A 27898-nucleotide genomic window follows, 5' to 3' on the forward strand; every position below is an offset into this window, starting at 1 on the left:
AATCTAAATTCCTAGGTCTTAATTCAGCAGACAATACATTGAGCCCATCCAAGTGGCAGACTGTGTAGGCCCTTCCAGAATCCTAAAGCCCAGATCCTCACCTTCAGATCCACATTCAGAACGTGGGAAAGCTGCCTCCACTGATCCTAGGGATCTGGATTGTGGGAGAGGGTAGTGACTGGGGTGCTAAGCAAGACCCCGGTCAAGGATGCACATCTCCCTTAGGTCCTGCAGAGGTTCTCCAGAAAAGATGTTGCAGTCTGGGGCCGTATTATCTTCTGTATGCAGTCTCCTTTCCAGAAGCTGCATTGCCAGAGAAATCCCTGGTATTAAGACTCCCATGGAGCCCTGCTGCCAAGGAAAAGGGGTTTGTCAGGAACCAGAGGTGCTCCAGAGGCACAAGACCCCTACCCAGATGGTGGTGTCCTCTCACCAGTCCCTTGGTATCTACCAGCTTTCAGAAGAAATCCCACCCTGACTAGACAATGTGGAGAATTGTCTGTGAGGGGGTTTTTGTGGAAATTTCATGCCCTGGGGCCCTCTGCCACACAATGCAGTACAATAATTTCAATCACAGCCCTTGCAATATAAAATTGTTCTTAATACTGAAAAGATTTGATTGTGATAATTTATTTGGAATGGAGATAAATGTGTAATCCTAATGAACATCAACTGACGCATCAGGCAGAATATAATCACTTGCTATAATGCTGTAAGAGGTGCTTTGATAAAACACAGAGTCCAAGTGGAAAAGCACAGAGTATTAAAAACAGGTCCATTTGCATTTTATGTTAAAAGTTATTTGGAGTGTTATCCTCATACACATTACAATATTTACATAAAACCGCTCAAAAATCTATTCTAATGTAGATGTAACTGTTTTTGCTTCCTTGAAATGCTGTTTTTTGATTATCAAGATTTTATTTGCTGTTCTGTTTTTCTTCTACTACAAAGACTGGCGCATAAGTGAACCTGATTGAGAGATTTGTCGAAATTAGTAGCATTTGAAAATGACAGTGTACATAATTCAACTTTTTTTTAATTTACAAAACAAAAACCTGTAAATAAGTAGTTTACATATGCTTTTGATGACCTTTGGAAATTAAAATTAATTGCATCAGATAAGCATATACAGCAAACACTGAGATTATGTATTTTTGGTTATCACCTTCAATAGAGGAAAAATGTGTCCATATGGTCACAGTATATTTCACCATGTAAATTAATGGTATTTACTAAATGAGGTCCTGATCCTGCAAACATTTAAGTACTCAAGTAACTTTGCACATGAGTAGTCTTGTTTCCAGAATCAGGAACCAAGTACTTCCTAAAGTGAAAACATTTTAGAGTTAAATAATGCAGTGATAGAATTCAATACAAAAAGAGTAGCAGAAAAAACAAGAAATTAAGAGGTGGATTGATCTAACTGTGCCCATAAAGAAGTCAATGGTTCTCCCATTGTCTTCAGTGTCAGCAGAGTTAGACCAAAACTGGATGCTTTTGAAAATCAGATCCAAGACACACAAAGGAGTGGAGAAGTTATGCTTTCAGATAGAATTTGAAATACGATGGAGACCCATTGAGGAAGAGAGATAAAAGTATGATATAATGATTAATAAATGTTAATCATTTGTTATAGATTGTTATAAAGTCCAACAAGTCAATAGGTTGCTTATAACCATGGCTTACGACTGTTTATAACACCTTCTACTGATGTACTTAAAGCCATCTTTAATGCTATTAATCATATCTGTGATGTGCTTAAAACATCTATTAATCATTTATTAACCCTTTATAAACTATTTATAAATGGAATTTTACTAAAAAGTGTTATCCAAAATTGTGTGGTGGATCGGAGAGGAATATAATACTGATTGAAGAATTGAAGCTGTACAGATTCATATTGAATATATTTGTGTTAATCAGTTTAATTCATCCCTGTGCAGAGGATACTTAAATACTAATTTGATGACCTAAGTGGGAACTAAATCATGCATGGGCCTGATTTAATCTACATTGTTTAAAATTGCTAACATTATTGGGATTTTGCTATGTATTATAGCTATTTATTGATGCTTGTATATCAATAGCTATCTTGTACAGAGATACATATTTTCATGATTTAGTGCATTTTACTCTTGTACCATGTGTTAAAACTTTGGTGTTGTATAAAACTCCCCAGCTGACGGCACTGCTAGAGACTGCAGGACTTAGTATGAAATCCATTCTGGGAAGAGAAGGGGGATGATGAAACAGTTTTCTTACTTTGAACTGAGAACTTTTAAGAATATATCTTTTTCTTTAATTTAAACATTATCTGATGAGTCTCTTTCAGTTTGGGAGATTCTGAAAGGTTTCATAAGTAAATCAGTTTCCTCAAATGTAATACAAGTGGCTGCTCAATGGATGAGACAATAAAGACAGACAAATTTATGCATAGGCACTGTACCTTTTAAGAGGTTGATGGTATACGGTGTCTTTACACTCGCTATAATAAATATTCCATTAGTTACAGAAAAGAATATGTGAGGTGCTGCCCTTAAGATACTTACGCTCACAAGGGGCCACACAGTATACATTAAGTACTACCTATGGGGCAGAATGGCCTTGAGCACTAGTTCAGGAAAGCACTTTCATGCATGCTTACATTCATTCTGTTTTCTGTAGTAGAACTAACTTATGTGCACACTTAAAATTAAGCATGTAATCAAGTGCTGAATAGGAATGAGCTCTTGAATTGGGCCTAGATATGTCAACAAAATTTCAGACAATAAGACCAGGGAGATGCTCTAAAGCTATCTACACTGCACTTTCATCGGTAAAACTTTTGTCGGTCAGGGGTGTGAAGAAAACACATCCCTGACCAACAAAAGTTTTCCTGACGAAAAGCACTGGTGTAGACTGGCGCTTTGTAGGCGGGAGAGATCGCTACTGCTGCTCGTTGGGGGTGGTTTTATTTTATCAGCGGGAGAGCTCTCTCCTGCCGACAAAGAGCGTCTACGCTGTGGACCTGACAGCAACGCTGCTGTAGTGGCCCAGCTTTGCTGCTGTGAGGTGTGCAGTGTAGACGTAGCCTAAGAGACCATTACAGTTGACTTCAAAAGGAGAAGAATTGTGCCCAATAGCTCTATTTTATATATAGGGCCCTACCAAATTCATTGTCCATTTTTGTAAATTTCACCATCATAGCATTGTAAAAATCTTGAATTTCATGGTTTAAGATATTTAAATCTTAAATTTCATGGTTTAAAAACCAAGAATATGTATTTTTAAAACAGCAAAATATAAACATGTAAAGTCCTTAAGACTCAGCATTTCTCAAACTGGGGGGCCCAACCAAAAAGGGGGTTGCAAAGCTATTGTGTGTGGGGGGGAGGGTGTTTGCGGTATTGCCACCCTTACTTCTGCGCTACCTTAAGAGCTGGGTGGCTGGAGAGCTGCAGCTGCTGGCCAGGTGCCCAGCTCTGAAGACTGCACCCCCACCAGAAGCAGCTCAGAGGTAAGGGTCTCATGGTATGCTGGCAGCAGTATTGCCACCCTTATTTCTGCACTGTTGCTGGTGGCAGCTCTGCTTTCAGAGCTGGGCGCTTGGCCAGCAGCCGCCACTCTCCAGACATCTGGCCCTGCAGGGTAGGGTAAAAGTACACAAAAGACCAGATTTCATGGGGGAGACCAGATTTCTGAATTTGGTAGAGTCCTAATTATATACCAGTATTGTGAACTCAGTGAAACCAGGGAAAATTTTACTTTGCAGGTATGGAAAGTATATTTACTGTTGCATTCAGCTGACCTGAAAACTAATTTCAATAATTTCCATGGGTACAATTAGCTAATGAGTAAGCATTTGTAGAACTGCTATCATCATAGTGGACTAAAAGCACAGTGAGAGTGCAAGAGGAAGCCAGCAAATTTTCTAACGGGGATCCTGTTTTCTGTAGATATAATCAGGATCCCAGTTTCGAGTCAGGCGGTAACTCTCTATCTTGCTCTCGAGTTAAAGGAAAATGATGTACATCTTACATTTTTTCTAATTTAATGGTCCTTTTTTTTTTTTTTAGTTATGTTTCGCTTGTATGACACAGATGGAAATGGGTACTTGGACAGTTCGGTAATTTTATTTCTATTGACATATTATGCTAGCATGAACCGTAACAGTGTATTTGTATGAATCCATGCAGAATGCACACTTTGGATAAACACAAGTAATAACTGGGTATAATAAAAATATTTGTCATCCAGGATATTTTGAGGCTACTCCGAACAATTTGTCCTTCTGCTGAGCATATCCACTTCCCCCTCAACTATAGAGATAGTCAAATGTTGAATCTCCCACTGTGAAATCATTCTTCTGATTTTTAGTTGTAACGTTTTACTGCAGGAGGCAACTTAACTCAGCTCCCAAAACCCCTTTGTACTTATTGAGAGCTGTACATGAAAGAGCTATTTGTACGGTTGTATTGAGAGGGAAGAAAGGTGCGGCTCAACTTTCTGGGAGAAGGTAATAGCAGAAGATGAAGGGGAAAGGCCAGCATGTTCAGAGAGGCCAGAAATGAGGATACATTGTTAAAGGAGAAGTTTAGGAGTAATGCTTGATTATACAATTAAGAGAACATCAGAGAGATGTTCACGAAGTGTGTGGCTTGTGGGCAGAGCTGGCACTAGGCATAAGCAGATGAAGCAATTGCTTAGAGCCCTGAACAGCTCAAGGGGACCCACTGTTCACTTTCAATTATAAGACCTTGCCTTTTTAGTAGTGTGTGTTTGGGGGGAGCAAAAATATTCCTGCTTTGGGCCCCCAACAGGCTAGCACCGGCTCTGTTTTCAGATATTGGGAAGGAGCAGAGACTCGCAAATTATTGGAAATGGGGATAGGGCAGGCATCTTTGTCTTTTGCTTCCTCCACTTCCCCCCACCCCCCTGAAAAAAGCGGGGAGAGAAAAGAGAGAGATTGGCATATAGGAGGAAAGAAGGTAAGGGGATATACATATACTTAAACTGGCACTGATAGTGTTCTAGGCAACAGGGGGTTTTAACAAATATCAGCCAACTAATGCATAAGGGATAGAAGTAGATTAGTTTCTCAAAGCTTCTAGCATCCTGTAGAATGAATGTGAAGAGGTTCTATTTTCTTATTTCAGTTCACAGGCTGTAACAGTGGTTGTAGGGTTAGATTTCATCTCCCCAGCTGTGTTACACTCCCCTCTCCTCCACTTACCTACTCAGACTTTATGTGCTGGAGTGGATTTGACTCAGTGATATGAACACACATTTTCCAGTGGGCGAACACCATGTTACCACAATTCAGAAGAGAGAACCAATTTAAATATGCCTTTCATTAAATTAAGTAAGGATCAGTGACAGCTCAAAGGAGAGAAGTTGTGGTGCCCAATGCTAATATACAGGTCAGAACATGATATACAGTTGATCTTTAAATTTAACTCAGAAGAAATTCTATCCCTGATTAAAACATCACCCTTCATAAAGGATTATTAAAGCACTCTTGGATGTTAATAAAAATTTTAATTATGACAATGTGAAGAGTTTTTGGAATGTAAAAATCACATTTTAAAGTCCACATTTTAAGGACTCAGCAAAAGTAAGATTATTCAGGAATGCTGTGTCCTTGTTTCTGCACACTATTTCTTCCGCCTTGTTCTTGTAAGCTTTTTCAAGCACACGCACACAAAACAAGAGGCTGGAGAGAGGATTAGAGAGCCTTCACTGAGTTGGGTTCTGCAGAAAACAGAAATAACTGCAGAAAAATATTGACGGGAACTCTTTCAAACATTGACATCTAAAGTGTGCCTGTAAAATCACCATGAGTAGCTCCCATTGTGTGTGTATGTGAGCAGTTGTGCATCCAAGCATGCATCCAGTTGCATGCACAACTACTGATTTTGTGTGTATGTATTTTTCAGGTGCAACTTTGATGCCAGTGTTTGAGAGTTTGTTCCAAAAATTTTGTGGCCAAATTCAGGTTGCCTCTTGTTCATAAGAAAGAAAAAAGGAGGGTAGGCATGGTACAACTTTTGTACCTTATTCCTAGCTCCCCTAAAACCCATGGAATACACACTCCATAGATGCATTCCAGGAGGAATCTGAGGTCAGAAAGCATAGTATCTTTAAGTGTGTGTTCCTTGAACCCCTGTGTGCCCTTCCTTGCTGGCATTACTTGTTGGCTGCACGTGTAGGAAGTGGTGGTGGCGGTGGCGGTGGCGAGGGAGGCGGTTATAGGAACTCTGGGGGTTTGAATAATGTTGCAAAATAATGCCATTTTTGTTGAGCCTTTCACATTATGGCCATTTTCTGAAGTACTGACAACTTGGACTGCAACTGGAGTTGAGTCCTCAGCACCTTTGAAAATAAAGGCCCCATAGAAATAATTGTAATAATAGTATATATTCACTTGCACTCAGTTTGAGAGCAGTAGTGAAGAAGGCCTGAATGTGTCCCCTCCTCCCCGACCCCCCGCCCCGACATGCATGCTTTTCTTATGGATGCAATTTATACTGGGCCTGAGTGCTGAACCTAGAGCAAAGGGGCAGATTCTTAGCTGGTGTAAACTGTCATAGCTCCATTGATTTCAGTTTACAGTAGTTGAGGATTTGCCCCCAGGTTTGTACAAATATCTAAATGGAAGTGTACCAAACTTACAATTACATTAAAACATATCCATATCTGCATAATATACATTACCCAAAAATATTAAAATATCATTTGCATACAGTAAGTTCCTGTGATCCTGAAACACTCAAGCATACCTTGATGAACCAAACCCGTGGATTTAAATTAATGACATTTTGTGGAACTGAAATCAGCACGGTGGAGATAACACTGCAAATTTGAAAGAAGATGGTTCAGTGAGAGCCAATCCTTACTAGTCTCGCTTCCAACAGCACAAATCATCCCAGTTAAGTGATGAGCATAAGTTATACCTGACCAAAGCAACCTGCAAAATGTGAGTTCAGGTCCTCCTTTTTCAATGAAAGATTTTCTTTCTCCAAGGCCAAACATATACACACACACAAACCTCACCCTAAAATATTCCCTTCTTAAAACAATTAAAAGTAATCCTTTTATTCTGCTTAATGGAGTCTCCAATGGATATTTATTTCTGATTTTAACTTCTGTTAGTAATTATATTGATATTCAAATATATATCATATAACTGCTGATTGAATATTTTTACCTTATACTTTGATGTATTAAATGGTTTGATGTTTAAATGGTTTTGTTAAAATATACATTTAATATTTTCATCCGTAGAGATGATGCATCCAAATACGCTGTCAGTCTATATTAAAACAATTATAAACTATATATCTGAATTGTAAGAAAATCGGCCAGTATGGTACCGCATTAAAACATCTTTGTTCTTTTTTCCTGCCTAGGAGCTAGAAAATATCATCACTCAAATGATGCATGTTGCAGAATATCTTGAATGGGATGTCACTGAACTCAGTCCAGTAAGTATTTTGTCAGATCATTGATGCAATTAATTCTGGAAAACATTCTGTAATGTCCCATGAATATCTGTGATATTAATACATATATTGAGTACTAAAAATAATAATAAAAAGAAAAGGAGTACTTGTGGCACCTTAGAGACTAACCAATTTATTTGAGCATGAGCTTTCGTGAGCCACAGCTCACTTCATCAGATGAAGTGAGCTGTGGCTCACGAAAGCTCATGCTCAAATAAATTGGTTAGTCTCTAAGGTGCCACAAGTACTCCTTTTCTTTTTGCGAATACAGACTAACACGGCTGTTCCTCTGAAACCAAAAATAATAATAGTTGTTGCTTCTTTCTGAGGCTGGCATTCAGCCCTTTCCTAATCTTTTTTCCAATGAGGACAACGTAGCACCATGGTCATAAGTCTGAAATATATGCCCTCCACTGAAGTTTAAGGCTTTCTCACCATTACATTTAGTAATTCACCTTCTCAGTGTGCCTGGCACATATCTACCCAAAACCCATGAGGGGCAGGAACTATCATCTGTGTACAGCACACCTAGTACAATGGGCCCCAAACTGCACTTTAGAAATCTCCATGACCCACTCCATAGTCTGCATTACTGCTCCATGTAGACAAACCCTTAAATGCAAGCAACCATTTCTGGTGTTTTTCTTGGATTTATTAGCTAAACATTGATTTAATTTTTTAATTTGTTTTTATTGGTGGTGTTTTATTGGTGCTTATCAGTCAAAAGCTAAAATCAGAAGCCATAAAAACAGAATTTAAGTGATGCATATGGCCTTGTGCTACCCTTGACTCAGGGTGAATTTTTCCCTAAGCTTTATCTTTCCATAGAACTCTAAGAATCTGTAATGCTACAAGGATGGTAATATGAAACTATGGTATATAATGTCACTTCTAGAGCTGAATAAAAATAGTAAGAGTGTGTCACAAAAAAAAATCATTTTCTTGAACTTTTTGCTGAAAACTGGAAAATGTAATATTTCTGGTTCCCTGTCTCCATTATTTGCCTGTTTATTTATTTGCTTCCCCCCAACCAAAACAAAATGGAGGAAAGAGGGAGGGGAATACAGAAAATACAAGGGTCAATGAAAAAATTGGGGTATTTAATTTTTTTTGTTTCAAAATTTGAAAATGTTGAAAAAAATTTCCACAAAAATATTTTTAAATGTGCTTTTTTAATTGAAAAAAAAAGTTTTACCAGTTCTAATAAGGACCTAAGTATGGTTTGGGGGCGAGGTGAGGGGTAAAATGACTTTAAATACATTTCTTCCAAAGTTGCCACATAGGATACATTTTACTTTGCTTTTTCCTTCAGAAAGTGGGTGGCTCAGGGTTAATACATATTTTTGTTTTCTTAGAACATCCAATTTATAGGTTTTTGTTTGTTTTTGCTTTTAAATCTACAGATCCTTCATGAAATGATGGAAGAAATTGATTATGACCATGATGGCACAGTATCTCTGGAGGAATGGATCCAGGGCGGAATGACGACAATCCCACTCCTGGTGCTCCTTGGATTAGAGAATGTGAGCATTAATCTAGCAATGTCCAAAGGGTAACTTATGGATCAGATGTGGCCCCAAAACTAATATATTTGCAATCTGCCACTACCTTCATCTTAACTATGGAACTATGACATGCAGAGACTATCCAGTATGTGGCTACCTCAGGGGGAGCAGTTGAGCCAAGGATGGAGAATTACATAATGAGACCTATTATTGCTATAGGCCACAGTTTCGTATTAAGGATGAAAACAGCTGTAATAATATTAATTTTATATCAGTTAGATGCAGCTGTTATATTGTTGGCAAAGTGCCAATGCCATCTGCCTTCTTGCATTTGAGCTAACTTTGGACACCTCTCTTTTAGCATGTCTCAGGTGTGTGATTTTGATGTAAAAATATTTGTATTGAAAATTTTCTGTAGTACTTCACAGACACTTAAATGGAGATATTAAAGAAGTTCCTCCACCCCAAATCAAGCCCAGAGTGTTGCAATTATGCAATCAGTTATACGATATTTTTATAAAGGTCGGTTAAGTTTAGCACTTTCTATTGCTAAATATATAACAATATAATAGTTGTGTAAGACTTTTTAATCACAGGATCTCAAAATTCTTCACAAATATTAATTGATTACGCCTGTGAAGGAAGTATTCCTTGGTAAATATTATTTTCTTCTTTTTACATATGTGGAACTGAGGCACAAAAAGATTGTTACTTGCCCAATACCACAGAAGACATCACTGTCAGAAATGGGTTGCCCTTTTTCCTGACTCATATTCCTAGATTCGTAGTTAGATAGATTCATAGATTTCAAGTCCAGAAGGGACCATTGTATCGATCTAGTCTGACCTCCCATACAGCTTCCCCCAAACAGATCCTAGAGCAGATCTTTTAGAAAAACATCCAGTCTTGATTTAAAAGTTGTTAGTAATGAAGCATCCACCACGATCATTGGCAAATTGTTTCAGTGGTTAATAACCCTCACTGTTAAAAATTTACCTTTGATTTCCAGTCTGAATATGTCTAGCTTTGACTTCCAGCCATTAGATTGTATTATACCTTCCTCTGCTAGCTTGAAGAGCCCATTTATTGAATATTTGTTCCCCAAGTAGGTACTTAAAGACTGTAATCAAGTCATCCTTTAAGCTTCTCTCTGGGTATCTTTATGCTGGGTCGGGGGAACCAACAAAAAACTAAAACACCTCCGGCAGTGAGTCTCAGAGCTCGGGTCTCTAGACTTGGGCTTGCAGGTCTTGTGCTACAGTGTTAAAAATAGCAGTGCAGATGTTCCTGCTTAGGCTGAAGCTTGGGTTCTGAGACCCACCCCTCTTGCTGGGTTTCAGATCCAGAGCTCTAGCCTGAGTGGGAATGTCTAGGCTGCTGTGTTTAGCACCATAGTGTGAGCCCCAGTGTGTAGACCTGGATTCTGAGACTCACTGCTGTAGGTGTTTTTTTGCAGTGTCGGCATACCCTATGGTTAGGTGTATAGATTGAGCTCCTTGAGTCTATCACTATTATACTTTCTTAATACTGTAATCATTCTCATGGCTCTTCTCAGAGCCCTCTCCAATTTTTCAACATCCTTCTTGAATTATGGACACCTGAACTGGACACAGTATTCCGGGAGAGGTCACATCAGTACCAAATACAGATGTAAAATAACCTCTCTACTCCTATTCAAGATTCCCCTGCTTATGCATCCAAGGATTGTGTTATCCCTTTTGGTCACAGCGTCAGACTGGGAGCTCTTGTTTAGCTGAACTGAACAGTCGGAATGCTGCCTCTCATATAATGGATATAGAAAGTCTATATGTTGCTTTTCCCTAGTTCTTATTGCGATATCGAATGGCTACTTTGGGGGGTAATAAGAAACTATAGTTTTCAGTGGGTAAACTTCACTTTTTTAGAATTTGTATCTGCCTAATTCCATCTATAGATTAATGTAAATCCTTCTCTATAACATTATGTCATGAGTATGTTGAAGGCAGAAGCTGAAATATTCCAGTGGTGCACATACTGAACATAGGCCTGGAAAATACTAAATTAGATTAAACCAAATGACTTCTAGACTTTCATAACGTATTTAAAAATATTTCTTTTAAGGAAAAAAAATTGATAATGAATATTTTCCTGAGCCAATCCAACAATCAAAATTCCCTAGCATTCTGAAGTACTTATCGGTGTGGCTGTGCATCAGCGCTTTGTCTATCCAGGAATATTTGGATTTATGTGGGAAAAATTAAAATACACAGTTCTGAACAAACGCTTATATAACTCATATGAAGTTTATTTTTGATTACTTAACAAAACAATATTGAGGGGTCTCCATAATGTTTTATTTCTTGAAGACTAGTATAGGTGGCTAATGGGAACTGTAGTGCTTTACGCTATATTATTGTTCGTGAATGATTAGGCCACCAACTCGGGGGACTACACAAGCTGCATCATTAGTCTACCAGGAAAAGTAGTGTAACATTTCACAGGAATGGTGAAAGGCTCTAACATTGCCCCCCCCCCCATTTTTTTCTTTTTCTTTTTCTTTTTCTTTTTCTTTTTCTTTTTTTAGAGGCCTTTTGGTCCAATGGAATCATACAGCAGTTTCTAGAGGAAAGTCACTATTTCACATTTTCCATTGAACCAGCAAAAAGTTATTTTGCCTTTACTGTTAGGTTTACAATTTGTGTGTATATGTTGAGTGGTCAAATCTAGATATATTTTTGGATACTGAAAAGTAAAGTAATATGAAACTCTTTTGTCTCTGTCCTCCGGAACAATTTACGAAGAGAACATAAGATAGATGATGGAATGATAGATGACATAATTGTGGGAATGGTATGAGAAATATTTCTATTTGATAAAGACACTGCATAATCGTGACATTACATAATACTCCTGAGGGAGTTCTGTGCCAAAAAAATAAAAATTCTGAATCTGTGCACAATATTTTAAAATTCTGCACATTTTATTTGTCAATAAATAAATGTGGAGGCTCCAGCATGGCAGTGGGGACTACAGGACACTGGCTGTAAGGAGGTGGGAGATCACCCTGCAGCCCTCTTACTCACGGGACATGGACTTGGCAGTAAGGCTGCACTCAACCCTGACACAGCACAAGGGCTGAGCCTGCACCAGAAACATCCCAGGGTCCTGTCCCTCTGTGCCAGGTGCACCAGGTGTGGATAGGCAGACTCAGCTTGGCAGGATCCAAGTGTGGAGGGTCTTAGTGTGTGTGGCGATCCAGGTCTGGGTTGAGAGGGTTGTGTGGGGGGTAATCTGGGTACGGGCGGCTCAGTGAGGGGGTCCAGGTGTAGGTGGGAATCTGGATGCACAGGAGGGGTTGTTGGGGGGGTTCTGGGTGGAGGGGGAATGGGATTCTGCTGAGGGGTCTAGGTAAAGGTGGTTGGGGTTCAGCAGGAGGGGTCTGGGTTCAGGGGTAGAGGTCCTGATGCAGGCGATAGGATCGGCAGGGAGGAGGGGTGTCCAGGTGCAGGGAGATTGGGCTCAGCAGGGGCGGGGTCCAGATACAGGGGGGAGGGGCTCAGCAGGGAGGGCTGGATGCAGGGGAGTAGGGGTTTGTGTGGGGGAATTCTGGGTTTGTGTGGGGGGTGAGGCTTGGTGTGCGGGGGTCTGGGGATGAGAGGCTCAGGCTGGGGCTCCCCATGACAGGGTTTGGGCTGGGCTGCCCGGCCTTCCCGGCCACAGCTGCATGCGGGGCGTGCTGCCCTGGCTGCGGCTGGTTCTGGGCCAGGCCTCCCGTGTTCTGAAAGAAAATGGTGTATTGATTGTCTTAATTAGTTGATTTTAAGGCCAGAAAGGACCATTGTGATCATCATAACAAAGACACCGTTTCATCCTGTAATTCCTCCACCATGGTCAATAATGTGTGGTTGAACTAGTCCATATCTTTTAGAGAGACATCCAGTTTTGATTTAAAGATTACAAGTGAATGAGAATCCACCCGATCCCTTAGTAAGTTGTTCCAATGGTTAATTACTCTCAGTATTAAAAAATATGTGCCTTATTCCCACTATGAATGTGTGTACCTTCAACTTCCAACCACTGGATTTAGTTATATCTTTTCCTGCGAGGTTAATAAGTCCTCTTCTGCCAGATATAGTCTTCCTTTGTAGATATATTTAGACCATGATTGAGTCAGTTCTTAACCTTTCCCCCTCATCCCTCAATAAGCTCCTACAGTGTTTTAATTGTTTGATATTGGGACAAATAGGGGTGGGGTTGTGGAGTTGCTTGGTTCATTTTTGACTGTCTACAGGGGTTTTATCTCTTTGCTGAGATATTCTTTCTCATTTTGTATAAAACATTCATATATCAATCAGTGAGACAGATCCTCAGCTGGTGTATTTGGTCACCGTTCTATTGACTTCAATGGAACTATGACAATTTATATCTACTGAGGATCTGCCCTGATACCTTTATCACCTCTGTGTTACACCTATAATGTGTGTATCCCTTAAAAGAAAACTGAATTGCTAACATAAAAACGATTTAAGATATTAAATCACTAACAATCCTTTAATTAGTCTTTCTTACTGACTATATAGCTGCCCCACTTAAGGGAATAGCCATCTGAAAGTAGTTAAAATGAGACAAGGAACTATATTACATAAATTGCAAGAATTAAAAAATGATCTCTCTGTTTTTTCCCCTTTATTTGCTTTATCCCTTTGTTCTTTTTTTCTTAGTGCCTGATTCTGCAGCTGCACTGCAGGCAAAACTTTCATTGAAATAAATGGGAGTTTTTCCTGTGGAGCAGCTGCAAAATGAAGACCAGTAATTGTATTTGTATGACGCCTCTTGCCAAGGCAATCAGCATGCTGAACAAACAATTATAACACAATGCAATTAAATTTTAATTGCTAATTAATTATCTCTTGTTTTATACAATGCTTTGAAAATCTAAAGCAAGATCTGAATGTTGTGTAGTACAAATATTGTTTTGTAATTTATGTATTAAAAGGCCAGATCTAAGAATATTATACCTGGTTAATCACCAGTTAACCCTTTAGCACTGGCTGAATGCATCCATCAAGCATCATATCTACTAAAACTGTTCCCATCAAACACCAATAGTAATTATTCAATAACATTTGCTTAAATTGCTTCCCTTGGAGATGTTATAGTAAAGTAGCTCTGGTTCTGACTAAATGAAAATTCAGGATGTTTTGAGTGATTAGAAAAAAGGGAGTTAGAATGGAAACCACCATATAGCCTTAATTCTAATGGTTGCTGCTACTACCACAATATGATATTTTGCACCTATTTTATATAGTGCTTTCCATTTCAAAGGATTTCAAAGTGCTTTAAAAACACTAATAAATTAAGCCTGAAAACAGCACCATGAGGTAGCAAAGCATGTTCATCCCTTTCTTACAAATAGGGATTCTGAAGCACAGACAGTTTAAGTGATTTGTCCAAGGTCAAAAGGAAGTCTGTTGCAGGGCTGTTTAAAGAATCCAGATCTCCTGGTGCCTCAGGCAGGTTTAAGCTTCAACTTAAAATGCTGTAGCAGCGCCACTGTATCATTTCAGTGAAGATGCTACTATGCCAATGGGAGAGCTTCTCCCATTGCCATAATTAATTCACCTCTTCAAGGGCAATAACTTCGTCAATGGGAGAAGCCCTCCTGTCGATGTAGCAATGTCTACACCATGGCTTAGGTCAGGATAACGGCATTACTCGGCTCTGGATTTTTCACACCCCTGAATGAGGTAGTTATATTGTAGACCTGACCCTGGTCTACACTTAGTATTTAGCCACAAGACTTTTCTTACGTTGATTTGATAGTGTATGAAAAGCTATAAGAAATCAAAGGTCGGGAATGTAGTCATCGGCCATGGGTTCTGTTCTTAGCTCTGCCAGTGATTTTCAGCTTCCTGACCACTAAGATCAGTTAGGATTTGGAGTAGTCTCCAAAGTGGAGTGGTGGAAGTCCCTTACATAAGAGATACTTTAGATGGGACAACACATTGCTAAATTCACAGGTCCAGACAGTGTAGCTTCATCACCTTCAGGATAGCATAGAGTGGACTGTGTCTCTAGAACTTCTTCCTGGCCTTGGCCAAGTTTTCCATCTAGAAGCTCAAGTCTAGGGAGACTTTCTGGGTCTGTAGGGCCATTTTTCTTTCATGCCTCCATTTCCATATCTGAGCAGAGTTCCACTGAGCTATATCCACTGATTCCTGTGAACTTTTCTCAGAGCAGTGAGTGTCATCTGAGGTTCTCTGATTAGTATCCTCCACTTGCACAATGTTGTTAACCATTTAATCCCACTACCAGCCCTACACTTTTGTGTTTCATGTGTCCTGATCATTTGATGCTGCTTGCTTTGTGGCCTCTCGCCTGTGACTGAGGGGTGGGCCATTGCTGTGCCAAGATCAGGGCCTCTATCTTGGGCCCTGACAGTCTCTCATGAAGAGCAAGATTCCCCTGTGGGCGTGCCTCCACTCCAGCCTTGTTCTGCAACCTGCTGGGCAGTTAGTTGGTGATTCCTTCACAGAACAAGAGTACCCTGATACCTACTCTTTCTGCAGTGAGAGTAGGACCCTGTAACACACACACACTTCCTAAGTCCAGGCGGAAGCCCCTATTCTTCTCCTCCAGTACTCCCTTCTGAGTTTCGGGCTGTATTTCTCCCCATCTTCCTCCCCACCTGTCTGACCCATCCAAGACCCCACCGAGATCAGGTAACTCCTCATTAACCACTTTCTTGTGTTCCCATTTGCCATATATAATTCCATAATAAGGAAGGTCAGTCACAGGGAGATTCTGTGTAATTTTGAGACAATTATCCTTGCCCTCATTTGTTCAGACATCGGGGCAGGATTCCATTGCATGGTGTCCAGTTACTCCTTTGAACTCTGAGTGGAGCAGTGGGCATTGTCTGGAATATTCTGCTTGCTGTCCCATACTAGCACATTTTTCGCATCCCCATGACATCACTTTTGATTTGTCACTCAGTCAGTTTACACCCATTTGTGTTTGGTGCCTTTTCTTTTGTGGGCAGGGGGTTACTGTCAGTTCTCTGGATGGACCCACAAAAGGAAGGCCAATAGGCTAACAACTTTCAGAAGCACTAGATTTACTTTCAAAAGCTAAGTTACAAAGTGGGTGAGGAAATATATTTTAATTTAACCAACTTCTGTTGGTGAGACACAAGCTTTTGAGCTACACAGAGCTCTTCTAGCTAGCCTCTCTCACCAACAGAAGTTGATCCAATAATAGATATGACCTTACCCAGCTTGTCTATCTAATATCCTGGAGTTGACACAGCTACAGCAACACAGCTGACCCTTCTCTTCTGGCCTTCAAACAACCCCCAGCCTCTCCAAACTCATCATCTGGGGCAAGCTCCCCACAGGCCAGCACACCAACTCAAAGTGGGACCAGACCCTGCCAAATCAGCAGATGCAAACATATCTCCACTGCTACAATGATCAACACCCCTTCACAACACACCTTTCAAGATCCATGGTTCCTACACTTGCCTATCACAACATGTGGTGTACCTCATCCAGGGCACTAAATGCCCCAATAACAACTATGTGGGTGAAACTGGACAACCGCTATGCTCTCTAATGAACTCACAGGAAAATGATAAAAGACAAACAACCCGTCACCTATGGGTGAACACTTTTCACAAAGTGATCACTCTGTAACTGACCGATCAGTCCTCATTCTCAAAGGAAACCTGCACAGCACTTTCAAAAGATGAGCTTGGAAGCATAAATGTATAACTCTGCTAGACACTAAAAATCATGGCCTGAATAGAGATACTGGTTTTATGGCTTATTATAGAAGTCTGTAACCCACTAACCAACCCCCCACACTCCAGCTACTTCCACTCCCACCCATCCTTTTCTCCCTGTGTGATGGGCCACTTCACCCTGAGTGGTCCCTTAAAATAAGTGTTAACTACTTATGCTAAACAATCAGCTCTGTCACTCTAAGTTTCCCATACCTGAAGAAGAACAACTCTGTGTAAGCTCAAGAGCTTGTCTCTCTCACCAACAGAATTTGGTCCAATAAAAGATATTACCTCATGTACTTTCTCTCTCTAATTCTCTGGGACCAACATGTCTACACCACCACTGCATACAAGAGCCAAGGCATTTTGGAGCTGAATATTTTACATTTGCTCTCTTCTTGGTTGCCACTAGATGTCATAATTGCACCACAGCTGCTATTTTGTTGTGGCTCAGAAAGAATCTGCTTTGCTTTTCTATAGTAAGAGAGAAATTCAACAGGAACAAATGCCTTCTAACTAAGGCTAAGATTTTGTCACAGATATTTTTAGTAAAAGTCACGGACAGGTCATGAGCAATAAAGAGAAATTCACGGAAGCTGTGACTTGTCCGTGACTTTTACTAAAAATATCTGTGACAAAATGGGGATAGGCAGGTCCCCACACCACCTGCAGCGGGGCAGCTGCACAGCAGCTGAGAGCTGCGGGGCCTCTGCTGCCTGCAGCAGCTAGGGGCTGTGGGGTACCCCAGAAGCTCTGGGGGTCCCCCCACCACCCACAGGGGCCAGGAGCTGTGCAGTACCCCCACCGTCCACAGCTCTGGGGGTCCACAGTGGCCGGGAGCTTGGGGGTTCTCCTGCTGCCTGTGGCAGCCGGAAGCTGCAGGGTACCCCCAAAGCCAGTGGCGGCTTGGAGCCCCCTGGGCCGCCAGAGGTGGCAGGTGGACCCCACATCTCCCTGCCCCCATAGGCGTCAGGGAACCCCAGCAGATTCCAACCTCTGCAGGCTGAAGTCATGGAGGTCGCTGGAAGTCCATGTTCCAGCGACCTCCATGTCACGGATTCCGTCACGGATTCCGTGACTTCCGCGACCTCCATGACTAAATCGTAGCCTTACTTATAACCTATATTTATTTGTATCACAAGTAATCTGACACAAATCACGTTTTTTTTTAAATCACCCCTTTTAGTCTTAACTCATTACACCTACACTCATGAAGCAGACACTGAATATCTGTAAAATATAGAATTAATCATCTCAGTGGGGTAAATACTATACAACCCAAGCGTGACAAAGCTACAATTAAATTATAAGGACACCTCCTTGTGAATGAGATTTACTCATATCCCCATACATCTAATGTATTATGCTATTACCACAGAGAATTTAAAAGATTAGTATTTTACCCTTTTTTGGTTAAATGTGAAATCAAGTGCTTTAGTCTGAGTTCATCCTCTTTGTGTGAAATGCCTCCTATTGTGATGTCTAACATGTTATGATCGTCTGTTGTTTGAGCCCTACATATGTAGAACAAAAACCGGATTTGGAACTCTCACAATTCATTACAATACATCTTGCCAAATTTGTTGTGAATTGTTTGGGGTCCATAGTATTGTGAGTGGTCCTTCTTAGATTGAAATGCAAAAATGCTTGTGGATGATACCCAACAATTTATGATTTTATAAGATTCTGCCCTTTTCTTTACTTAGAACTAAGATAAATTGTGCTTTTTATATCAACATTAAATGTGCAATTCGTGACTGTGAGGTCACAACGATCAGTTGAGTTTTTAAAAGAATGAGGCATAGATGGACTGTGTACCATTTCCATATACAGAGCTAAGTTCATTAACTCTCACACATGCAGTGCCCATGAATCTTCTTGTCAGAGGGGTGGGTTCACCCTAAGAGACAATAGGTGCTATTTCTATCACTGCTATCTCTTAGATTTACCACCAGAGGGAGTAGCTTCAATTCCTTCCTGGAGACTTTACCAGGAACTATTGGGAAAAAATGTATGCACTGTTTCTTGTCAGTGCTGCCCACTTTCACCTGCACTAAGACCTCAGAGCCTTTTGCAAAGGAGTTTGCAGACACATTCCACTATTACAGCCTTGTCCCGGGAAGACTTTCTTTCTTGGGAGCCTTCTGCCAAGGCTTATGGTGGTAGAAATTGTTGTAGAACCAGGAGTAATTCTAGCTCATTCTCTGTGAATAAAATATACAAATTGTATCAACAACTCACTTTTATTTGTACTGTGCGTTAAAAAGTAGCTGTAGCTTTCCAAGCCATGCGGACAGTAGAGGGCTGGCAGATACTGGCTTTGCACCTATTTAAAAATGGTGGTGTAGTGGTGAATTGTGGTTGTGCCTTTGAGGGAGCAAAGCTCACAGAAGCAAGATTCCCTCCCTCCTGTGCTCCCCAGTCTATTATATACCTGTTTATTTTGCACTTGAACTGGCAGTCGTTAAAGCCTGTGGCTCCCCTGCATGTCCTGAAGACGGTAGATGGTCTTGGGTCCAGCCTAATATGAGGCTTTCTTCTTCTTTGAGTAGTGTCTCTGTGGGTGCTCCACTTGAGGTGCACATGCACCCCAGGTGCCTTCTATCAGAGATTTTCAGCAGCAGTGCTCATTCGATCCGTTCATTCTCCCTAGCTATTCTCATGCCTCAAATGACAGATGAACTGCCCCTTGATTCCTTCTCGAGTTCCCTGGCTAGCGGAGGACCATTCATAGTGCTCACAGATACCTGCTTATTTGTTACTTTTATAGTTTTGTTTTATTTTATAATTAAGTCTTTAATCTTTTATTTACTTCATATTTTATTTCTTTGGCGGTTAGTTTTTCCATTGATGGAGGTTTTTGCCTCCCACTCCCTTTCTCTACTGTTAGAAGAAAACTGTTTTGTTTTGGCAGCATGCTTAAGTCCCAGGCTTCAAATGTTAGCTCACTTGCCAGGACTCCTTCCCAGTTAGTGACAGCCACTCATGCTCTCTCTGCTGCCTCCAGAATACACAAGTGTCTTCAAAGTGCAAAATCTGCACTAGTTTTAAGAGTTGCTTCAGGAGGGACAGGGCGATTCAACTTTATGACGAAGTCCTCCCTTGGATCTCCTCTTTTCCCCGCTCAGTACAGTGGCTTCCAAGTGACCATAGTGCCTCCTCTGCCTCCGAGAGATCTGCAAGTGGTGTGGGAAAGACGTCCACCAAGATGAGTACTAAATCTCCTCAAGAAGAGAATACCTCTAAGAGATCTGCTGTACAGGAGACCCCAGGCTCCTCAAAGGCTTCCATGGATGGTTCAAGCTGCCTCAGTACTGAGAATGCTAAAATGAAGTCCTCAAGCTTGTCTCAATCACACAGTACCCGACGATCCATACCAAAGCGATCGGTACCATTGAAACATGACTGAACTGGTAAAAACTCCAGGGACTCCACAACACTGAAGAGGTTGGTACCTCCAGCTACATTGACTGCATCTTTGGCACCTTGACTGACCATCTAGCAATTGTTGGAACCTCTCACACCTTTGTTGGTACCATAGACCTCATTGTGGGAGCCTAGTAGGCTGCAGACATGGCATCTGGCACTGCAGGAGTTCAGGTTGTACCTCAGTATCCTTTCCTGAACTCATTCAGACCTCTAGTACCTCATCTACTGATGGATCTGCCTGATTCCCCTGTACCCAGGCATATGGAGAGATAAACCATCACTTCTCATCTCCCTGTTCCTCCATTAGACTATGCACATGAGAGTTCTTCAGACTCTGATTTCTATTCAGTGGTCTTATTATTATCTGTGTAGACCACCCTCATCTGAATCTGCTCCTTTGAGGGACACTTCAGAGCTAAGGTGAGCTCAACCTGCTCTGTGCATTGTTACAATCAGTCCTGGATGCCTCCCCCATTCTCTTATGGTCCTCCCCAGTGGCCACACTGGGACCCTTGGCTGTTTACTGCCAGCAGTTCTCCAGGGTTCTCAGTGCTGTCAGGGAATCCGAGGGTCAGCACTGTTTGATTCCCTCCATTTCCTCTCAGCAGTCTCCACTGCAGAAGGTGATTGTGAGGAACAAGAATGGAGAGCTGATGAAGAAGCTATGCCAAGGATGAATATTTCATCATCCCCGAATGAAGCTGTTATGCCACCTCCATATACAGTAGATGATTTAAACAATTTCAGGTTTTAATCAAAAGAGTGGTAGACACTCTTCAGATCCCATTAACAGATATCCTAGAGACTCAGCACAAATTGCTGGACATTCTTCACACATCACCTTCAGCAAAGGTAGCCATTCCTGTAAATGAAGTATTGTTAGAACCTGACAAGACAATTTGGCAGACCCCTGACACTGCCCTCCGAACAGCTAAGAGGGCAGACAAAAAGTACTATGTTCCAGCTAGCGGTTCAGAATTTTTATTTTCCCGGTCTACCTTTAGCTTCTTAGTTGTGGATGCAGTAAATGAACTCAAAAGGCAACAACATTCAAAGATTACCCCATATGATAATGACCAAAGCACTTTCTCCATGGTACTTGTCTGCCACCCTGCAATTCAGAATTGCTAATCACCAGGCAATTCTATTAAAGTATTACCAAATTATCTATTCAAAATTTTATTCCTTTATTGAACATCTCCCAGAAGAGTACAGGGAATGATGTAGAGGTACAGCTTCTTGCAAGGACAACTTTTCAAGCTTTTCTCAATGCTGTTGACACAGCAGCCTGCTCCATCTCCACAGCTGTAGTCACGCGCTGAGCCTTATGGCTGTAATCTTCAGGATTTCCACATAAAGTCCAGAACACTATAAAGGACCTCCCCTTAGTGGTCTTAAATTATTTGGCAAATCCACTGATGACTCCCTACATTCTCGGAATGACTCTAGGGTGACTCTTCACTCACTGGACATATATACACCTGCAAATAAGAGGAGATTTAACTGGTCTCAGAAAGCTCAGAGATCTCTCCCAGCCCAGTTTCCCACCTACAATATGGTGCCAGAAACCCAGAATCAAAAGGAGAAAGTTCTCAACCACTGCACCTGGATTGATGCAGCAGCCATCATCTGCAAAGTATTGATTTTGATACCTTGGTTGATGGCCACGAACACCACTGCAATCCAGATCCAGTGCTGTACCACTCTGCCCTCACCTACCTTTTGGGGATTGTCTCTCCCATTTCCACAGCTCATGGGAGCATATGACCTCCAACAGATGGAGTTTGGAGGTCAAATCTTGGAGATTATAACATCAGGCTACTCCATCCATTTTCACTGCATCCATTCCTCCCACCCTCCTTCCCCATCCTTTTTCAGAGGCCATCTCAAGAGGCAAGAGGTTCTGTCCCTCCTCTGCTTAGAAGCCTTGGAAGCAGTTTCCACTCAATACTTTCTGCTTTCCAAAAACAAGGGCCAATTAAAGATCTCAGGATGCTGAATACCTTTATCAAGGTACAGAAATTCAAGATGGTAATACTTACAGCTGGTATTCCATCCCTGGATCTGGGAGACTATTTCATGACCATCAACGTTCAAGACATGTACTTTCTTGTTGTGGTAAATCCCTCTCACAAGATATTCCTATGCTTTTTCATAGGTCATGACCCTCTATCAGTATTGAGTCCTCCCTGTTGGACACTCTGTCACACTCAGTGTGTTTACAAAAGTGAGGTGGCACAGTATGTACTACATAAATTGAAAAGATCCTCTTCCCTCTGTTCATAAACTCTCAGGGATGGAACTAATACAGAGCCCAGTGAATCCTTATCTTAGCAGTTGGTTTGTCTGGCCTCCAACACTATACCCAAAGATCTCAGCAGACAGTTCACCCAAGATCAGGCGTGGGAACTTGACAGTTCCATCTCAGGCAGATATTCCTTACCTGGGGTTTTCTGAACATAGACCTTTTCGCTGTTGCTGTCAACCAGAAATGTGTGAAATTCTGCTTGAGGGGACGTCTTGGTCACCGTCCCCTTTGGGACACATTCCTCCTTTCTTGGTGAAGAAGTGTCCTCTATAACTTTCCTCCAATGCCTCAAGTCCTCAGGGTGCTAAAAAAAATTAGAGTGGACAAAGCCACTGTAATCTTGATCTCACTAACCTGGCTGAGACAGATGTGGTTTTTCCACCTATTCTGTCTCTTCTCCTAGCCAGCTATCTCCCAATGATGCCTATTCTTCCCACTAAGGATTTGGGGAATGTTTGTCACCCCGGTCCACTCTGACTCAGAGGATGGTATTTCCTGTTCCAGAGAGGTTCAAGACGTCCAGTTGAACAATAGAAAGAAATCCACCAGAAAAACATACCTTTGGGAATGGAAAAGATTTTACCACTGGTACACTCACCATCACCTATTTCCTGTTGACGTGACTCTCTTGGAGATTCTAAGAATAACTTTTCACTCTAAAGCAAAGAGATCTCTTTTGAGTTCCATTAAAGTTTACCTAGGAGCCATCACAGTATTTCATTCTGCTGTGGAAGGTTTCTTGGTATTTGTTCACCTTGTAACTTCCAGATTCATCAAAGTGTTATCCAACCTATTTCTGAATGTCAAAGAGCCCACTCTGAACTCTAGGGTACAGATGTGGGGACCTGCATGAAAACCTCCTAAGCTTAATTTCACCAGCTTAGGTTAAAACTTCCCCAAGGTACAAATTAATTTTATCCTTTGTCCCTGGATCTCCACTGCCACCACCAAACTCTAACTGGGTTTACTGGGAAACGTAGTTTGGACACGTCTTTCCACCCAAAATCCTCCCAACCCTTGCACCCCACTTCTTGGGAAAGATTTGGTAAAAATCCTCACCAGTTTGCATAGGTGACCACAGACCCAAACCCTTGGATCTGAGAACAATGAAAAAGCATTCAGTTTTCTTACAAGAAGAATTTTAATAGAAGTAAAGAAATCCCCTCTGTAAAATCAGGATGGTAGATACCTTACAGGGTAATCAGATTCAAAACATAGAGAATCCCTCTAGGCAAAACCTTAAGTTACAAAAAAGACACACAGACAGGAATAGTCATTCTCTTCAGCACAGTTCCTTTCTCAGCCATTTAAAGAAATCATAATCTAACACATACCTAGCTAGATTACTTAATAAAAGTTCTAAGACTCCATTCCTGTTCTATCCCCGGCAAAAGCAGCATACCGACAGACACAGACCCTTTGTTTCTCTCCCTCCTCCCAGCTTTTGAAAGTATCTTGTCTCCTCATTGGTCATTTTGGTCAGGTGCCAGTGAGGTTACCTTTAGCTTCTTAACCCTTTACAGGTGAGAGGATTTTTCCTCTGGCCAGGAGGGATTTTAAAGGTGTTTACCCTTCCCTTTATATTTGACACCCCTGCTCAAAGCAGGACTGATCCCAAATTAAATCATCCCGGCCAGGGCTTTGTCAAGCCTGACCTTAAAAACTTCTAAGGAAAGAGATTCCACCACCTCCCTAGGTAACACATTCCAGTGTTTCACCACCCTCCTAGTGAAAAAGTTTTTCCTAATATCCAACCTAAATCTCCCCCACTGCAACTTGAGACCGTTACTCCTTGTCCTGTCATCCACTACCACTGAGAATAGTCGAGATCCATCCTCTTTGGAACCACCTTTCAGGTAGTTGAAAGCAGCTATCAAACTCCCCTCATTCTTCTCTTCTGTAGACTAAACAATCCCAGTTCCCTCAGCCTCTCCTCATAAGTCATGTGTTCCAGTCCCCTAATCATTTTTGTTGCCCTCCGCTGGACTCTCTCCAATTTTTCCACATCCTTCTTGTAGTGTGGGGCCCAATACTGGACACAGTACTCCAGATGAGGCCTCACCAATGTCGAATAGAGGGGAACAATCACGTCCCTCTATCTGCTGGCAGTGCCTCTACTTATACATCCCAAAATGCCATTGGCCTTCTTGGCTACAAGGGCACACTGTTGACTCATATCCAGCTTCTCGTCCACCCAACCCCTAGGTCCTTTTCTGCAGAACTGTTGCCTAGCCATTCGGTCCCTAGTCTGTAGCGGTGCATGGGATTCTTCCGTCCTAAGTGCAGGACTCTGCACTTGTCCTTGTTGAACCTCATCAGATTTCTTTTGGCCCAATCCTCTAATTTGTTTAGGGCCCTCTGTATCCTATCCCTACCCTCCAGCGTATCTACCTCTCCTCCCAATTTAGTGTCATCTGCAAACTTGCTGAGGGTGCAATCCACATCATCCTCCAGATCATTTATGAAGATATTGAACAAAACCAGCCCGAGGCCTTGGGGCACTTCACTTGATACCGCTTGATACATGGAGCCATTGATCACTACCCGTTGAGCCCGACAATCTAGCCAACTTTCTGTCCACCTTATAGTCCATTCATCCAGCCCATACTTCTTTAACTTGCTGGCCATAATACTGTGGGAGACCGTGTCAAAAGCTTTGCTAAATATCAGGGTTGCTAAAGTAAAGGAACAACACGTCCACTGCTTTCCCCTCATCTACAGATCCAGTTATCTTGTCATAGAAGGCAATTAGATTAGTCAGGCATGACTTGCCCTTGGTGAATCCGTGCTGACTGTTCCTGATCACTTTCCCCTCCTCTAATTGGAATTGATTCCTTGAGGACCTGCTCCATGATTTTTCCAGGGACTGAGGTGAGGCTGACTGGCCTGTAGTTCCCCAGATCCTCCTCCTTCCCTTTTTTAAAGATGGGCACTACGTTAGCCTTTTTCCAGTTGACCGGGACTTCCCCCAATCACCATGAGTTTTCAGAGATAATGGCCAATGGCTCTGCAATCAAATCCCCCATGGGTTGGTAGAGAAGGAACTGAGGGCAGTTCATCTATCGCAGTCCTATATATTTTTGATAAGGGGCATGAGGATAGTGAGGGTGCATGCACAGGCTGAACAAGCACTGCTGCTGAAAATCTCCAATTGAAGATGCCTGGGGCACATGCACACCACAAGCAGAGCACCCATAGTATACCCATCTCAAAGAACTGCACAAGGTGGGTCATCTCTGCTTTCTTTTTCTCGTTATTAGTTGGGAGTAGGAAATGGGCACCTCTCCCACCCATCTCCTTGGCAGGGGATGTTGATCTTGCCCTAACTGTAGCAGAATGACAAGGGGAGCCTCCCAGTTGTTGAAAAGTCCGGGGGTGGGGAGAGGCCTTCCCCGGAACATAAGCGCGTGTGTGTGTGTGTGTGTGTGTTAAAAAGAGGAGTTCCTTGGCATGGTATACCCTTTCCTCCTAACCTTTGGCTGACAGGCACAGAGAGGTTTGTCATGAAAAGCTCTGTCTTTAGGCTGTGTAGGTCATTTAAAAAAATAAACAGAAAACCACACACTACCAAACAAACAACTGCAGGCAGCTAGGGAATAACCTGCCTACTATGTCCCTTCACATCATTTCTCTGTCTAGTTGCCAAAGAATTTGTACACAGGAAAGATAATAGGCACAACATAATGCCTATTCTGGCACTATGTTGTTGTTACCTAGGAGGAAATACTCCCTCAGAATCATAAATAGCCTTTACTGCTGCATAGTGGGAGAGGTCCTACATAACAACATAAGAATGGCCATACTAGGTCAGACCAAAGGTCCATCTAGCCCAGTATCCTGTCTTCTGACAGTGGCCAATGCCAGGTGCCCCAGAGGGAATGAACAGAACAGGCAATCAGCAAGTTATCCATCCCGTTGCTCTTTCCCAGCTTCTGGCAAAATGAGGCTAGGGACGTAGCTCAGTGGTTTGAGCATTGGCCTGCTAAACCCAGCGTTGTGAGTTCAGTCCTTGAGGGGGCCATTTAGGGATCGGGGCAAAAATTGGGGATTGGTCCTGCTTTGAGTAGGGGGTTGGACTAGATGACCTGCTGAGGTCCCTTCCAACCCTGATATTCTATGACACCCTCCTTGCACATCCTGGCTAATAGCCATTGATGGACCTATCCTCCATGAATTTATCTAGTTCTTTTTCAAACCCGTTTTTAGTCTTGGCCTTCACAACATCCTCTGGCAAAGAGTTCTACAGGTTGCCTGTGCGTTGTGTGAAGAAATACTTCCTTTTGTTTATTTTAAACCTGCTGCCTATTAATTTCATTTGGTTCTTGTGTTATGAGAAGGAATAAATAACTCTTTCTTATTTACTTTCTCCACACCAGTCATGATTTTATAGACCTCTATCATACTCCCTCCCCCCTTAGTTGTCTCTTTTCCAAGTTGAAAAGTCCCAATCTTACTAATCTCTCCTCATACGGAAGTGTTCCTAATAATTTTCGTTGCCCTTTTCTGAACTTTTCCAATTCCAATATATCTTTTTTGAGATGGGGCAACCACATCTATACTCAGTATTCAAGATGTGGGCGTACCATGGATTTATATAGAGGCAATATGATATTTTCTGTTTTATTATCTATCACTATTCCCAACATTCTGTTCTCTCTTTTGACTGCTACTGCACATTGAGTGGATGTTTTCAGAGAACTATCCACAATGACGCCAAGATCTCTCTTGAGTGGTAACAGCTAATTTAGACCCCATCATTTTATATGGATAGTTGGGATTGTGTTCTCCAGTGTGCATTACTTTGCATTTATCAACAGTGAATTTTATCTGCCATTTTGTTGCCCAGTCGCCCAGTTTTGTGAGATCCCTTTGTAGCTCTTCTCAGTCTGCTTTGGACTTAACTATCTTGAATAGTTTTTTATCATCTGCAGATTTTGCCACTTCACTGTTTACCCCTTTTTCCAGATCATTTATGAATATGTCAAATGGTATTGGTCCCAGTATAGACCCTTGGGGGACACCACTATTTGCCTCTCTCCATTCTAAACTCTGAACATTTATTCCTATCCTTAGTTGCCTATCTTTTAACCAGTTACCAATCCATGAGAGGACCTTCCCTCTTGTCCCATCACAGCTTACTTTGCTTAAGAGCCTTTGATGAGAGACCTTGTCAAAGGCTTTCTGAAAAATCTAAGTACACTGTATCCATTGGATTGCCCTTGTCCACATGCCTGTTGACCCCCTCAAAGAATTCTAGTAGATGGGTGAGGCATGATTTCCCTTTACAAAAACCATGTTGACTCTTCCCAGACAAATTATGTTCATCTATGTGTCTGACAATTCCGAGGCATTTATGTGCCAGCAGACAAAGAGGCAGCTCTTCCCCCTGCATAGAGCCTATAAATTCAGT

The 27898-nt window shown here is 41.7% G+C and overlaps 1 protein-coding gene across 10 annotated transcripts in view; it reads left to right on the forward strand.

The window, feature by feature from the left end:
- Window positions 1-27898, forward strand: part of DGKB (diacylglycerol kinase beta) — a 521988-nt gene that overhangs the window by 153503 nt on the left and 340587 nt on the right. For all 10 annotated transcript variants that reach the window (XM_048838274.2, XM_048838272.2, XM_075125825.1 and 7 more), the window contains 3 exons: window positions 4059-4108; window positions 7392-7466; window positions 8888-9007. In XM_048838274.2, the coding sequence (XP_048694231.2) occupies window positions 4059-4108; window positions 7392-7466; window positions 8888-9007 (245 nt within the window). The remainder of the gene's footprint in view (window positions 1-4058; window positions 4109-7391; window positions 7467-8887; window positions 9008-27898) is intronic.

The sequence above is a fragment of the Caretta caretta genome, chromosome 2 (genome assembly GCF_965140235.1).
Source record: "Caretta caretta isolate rCarCar2 chromosome 2, rCarCar1.hap1, whole genome shotgun sequence".
NCBI classification, from domain to species: domain Eukaryota; kingdom Metazoa; phylum Chordata; order Testudines; family Cheloniidae; genus Caretta; species Caretta caretta.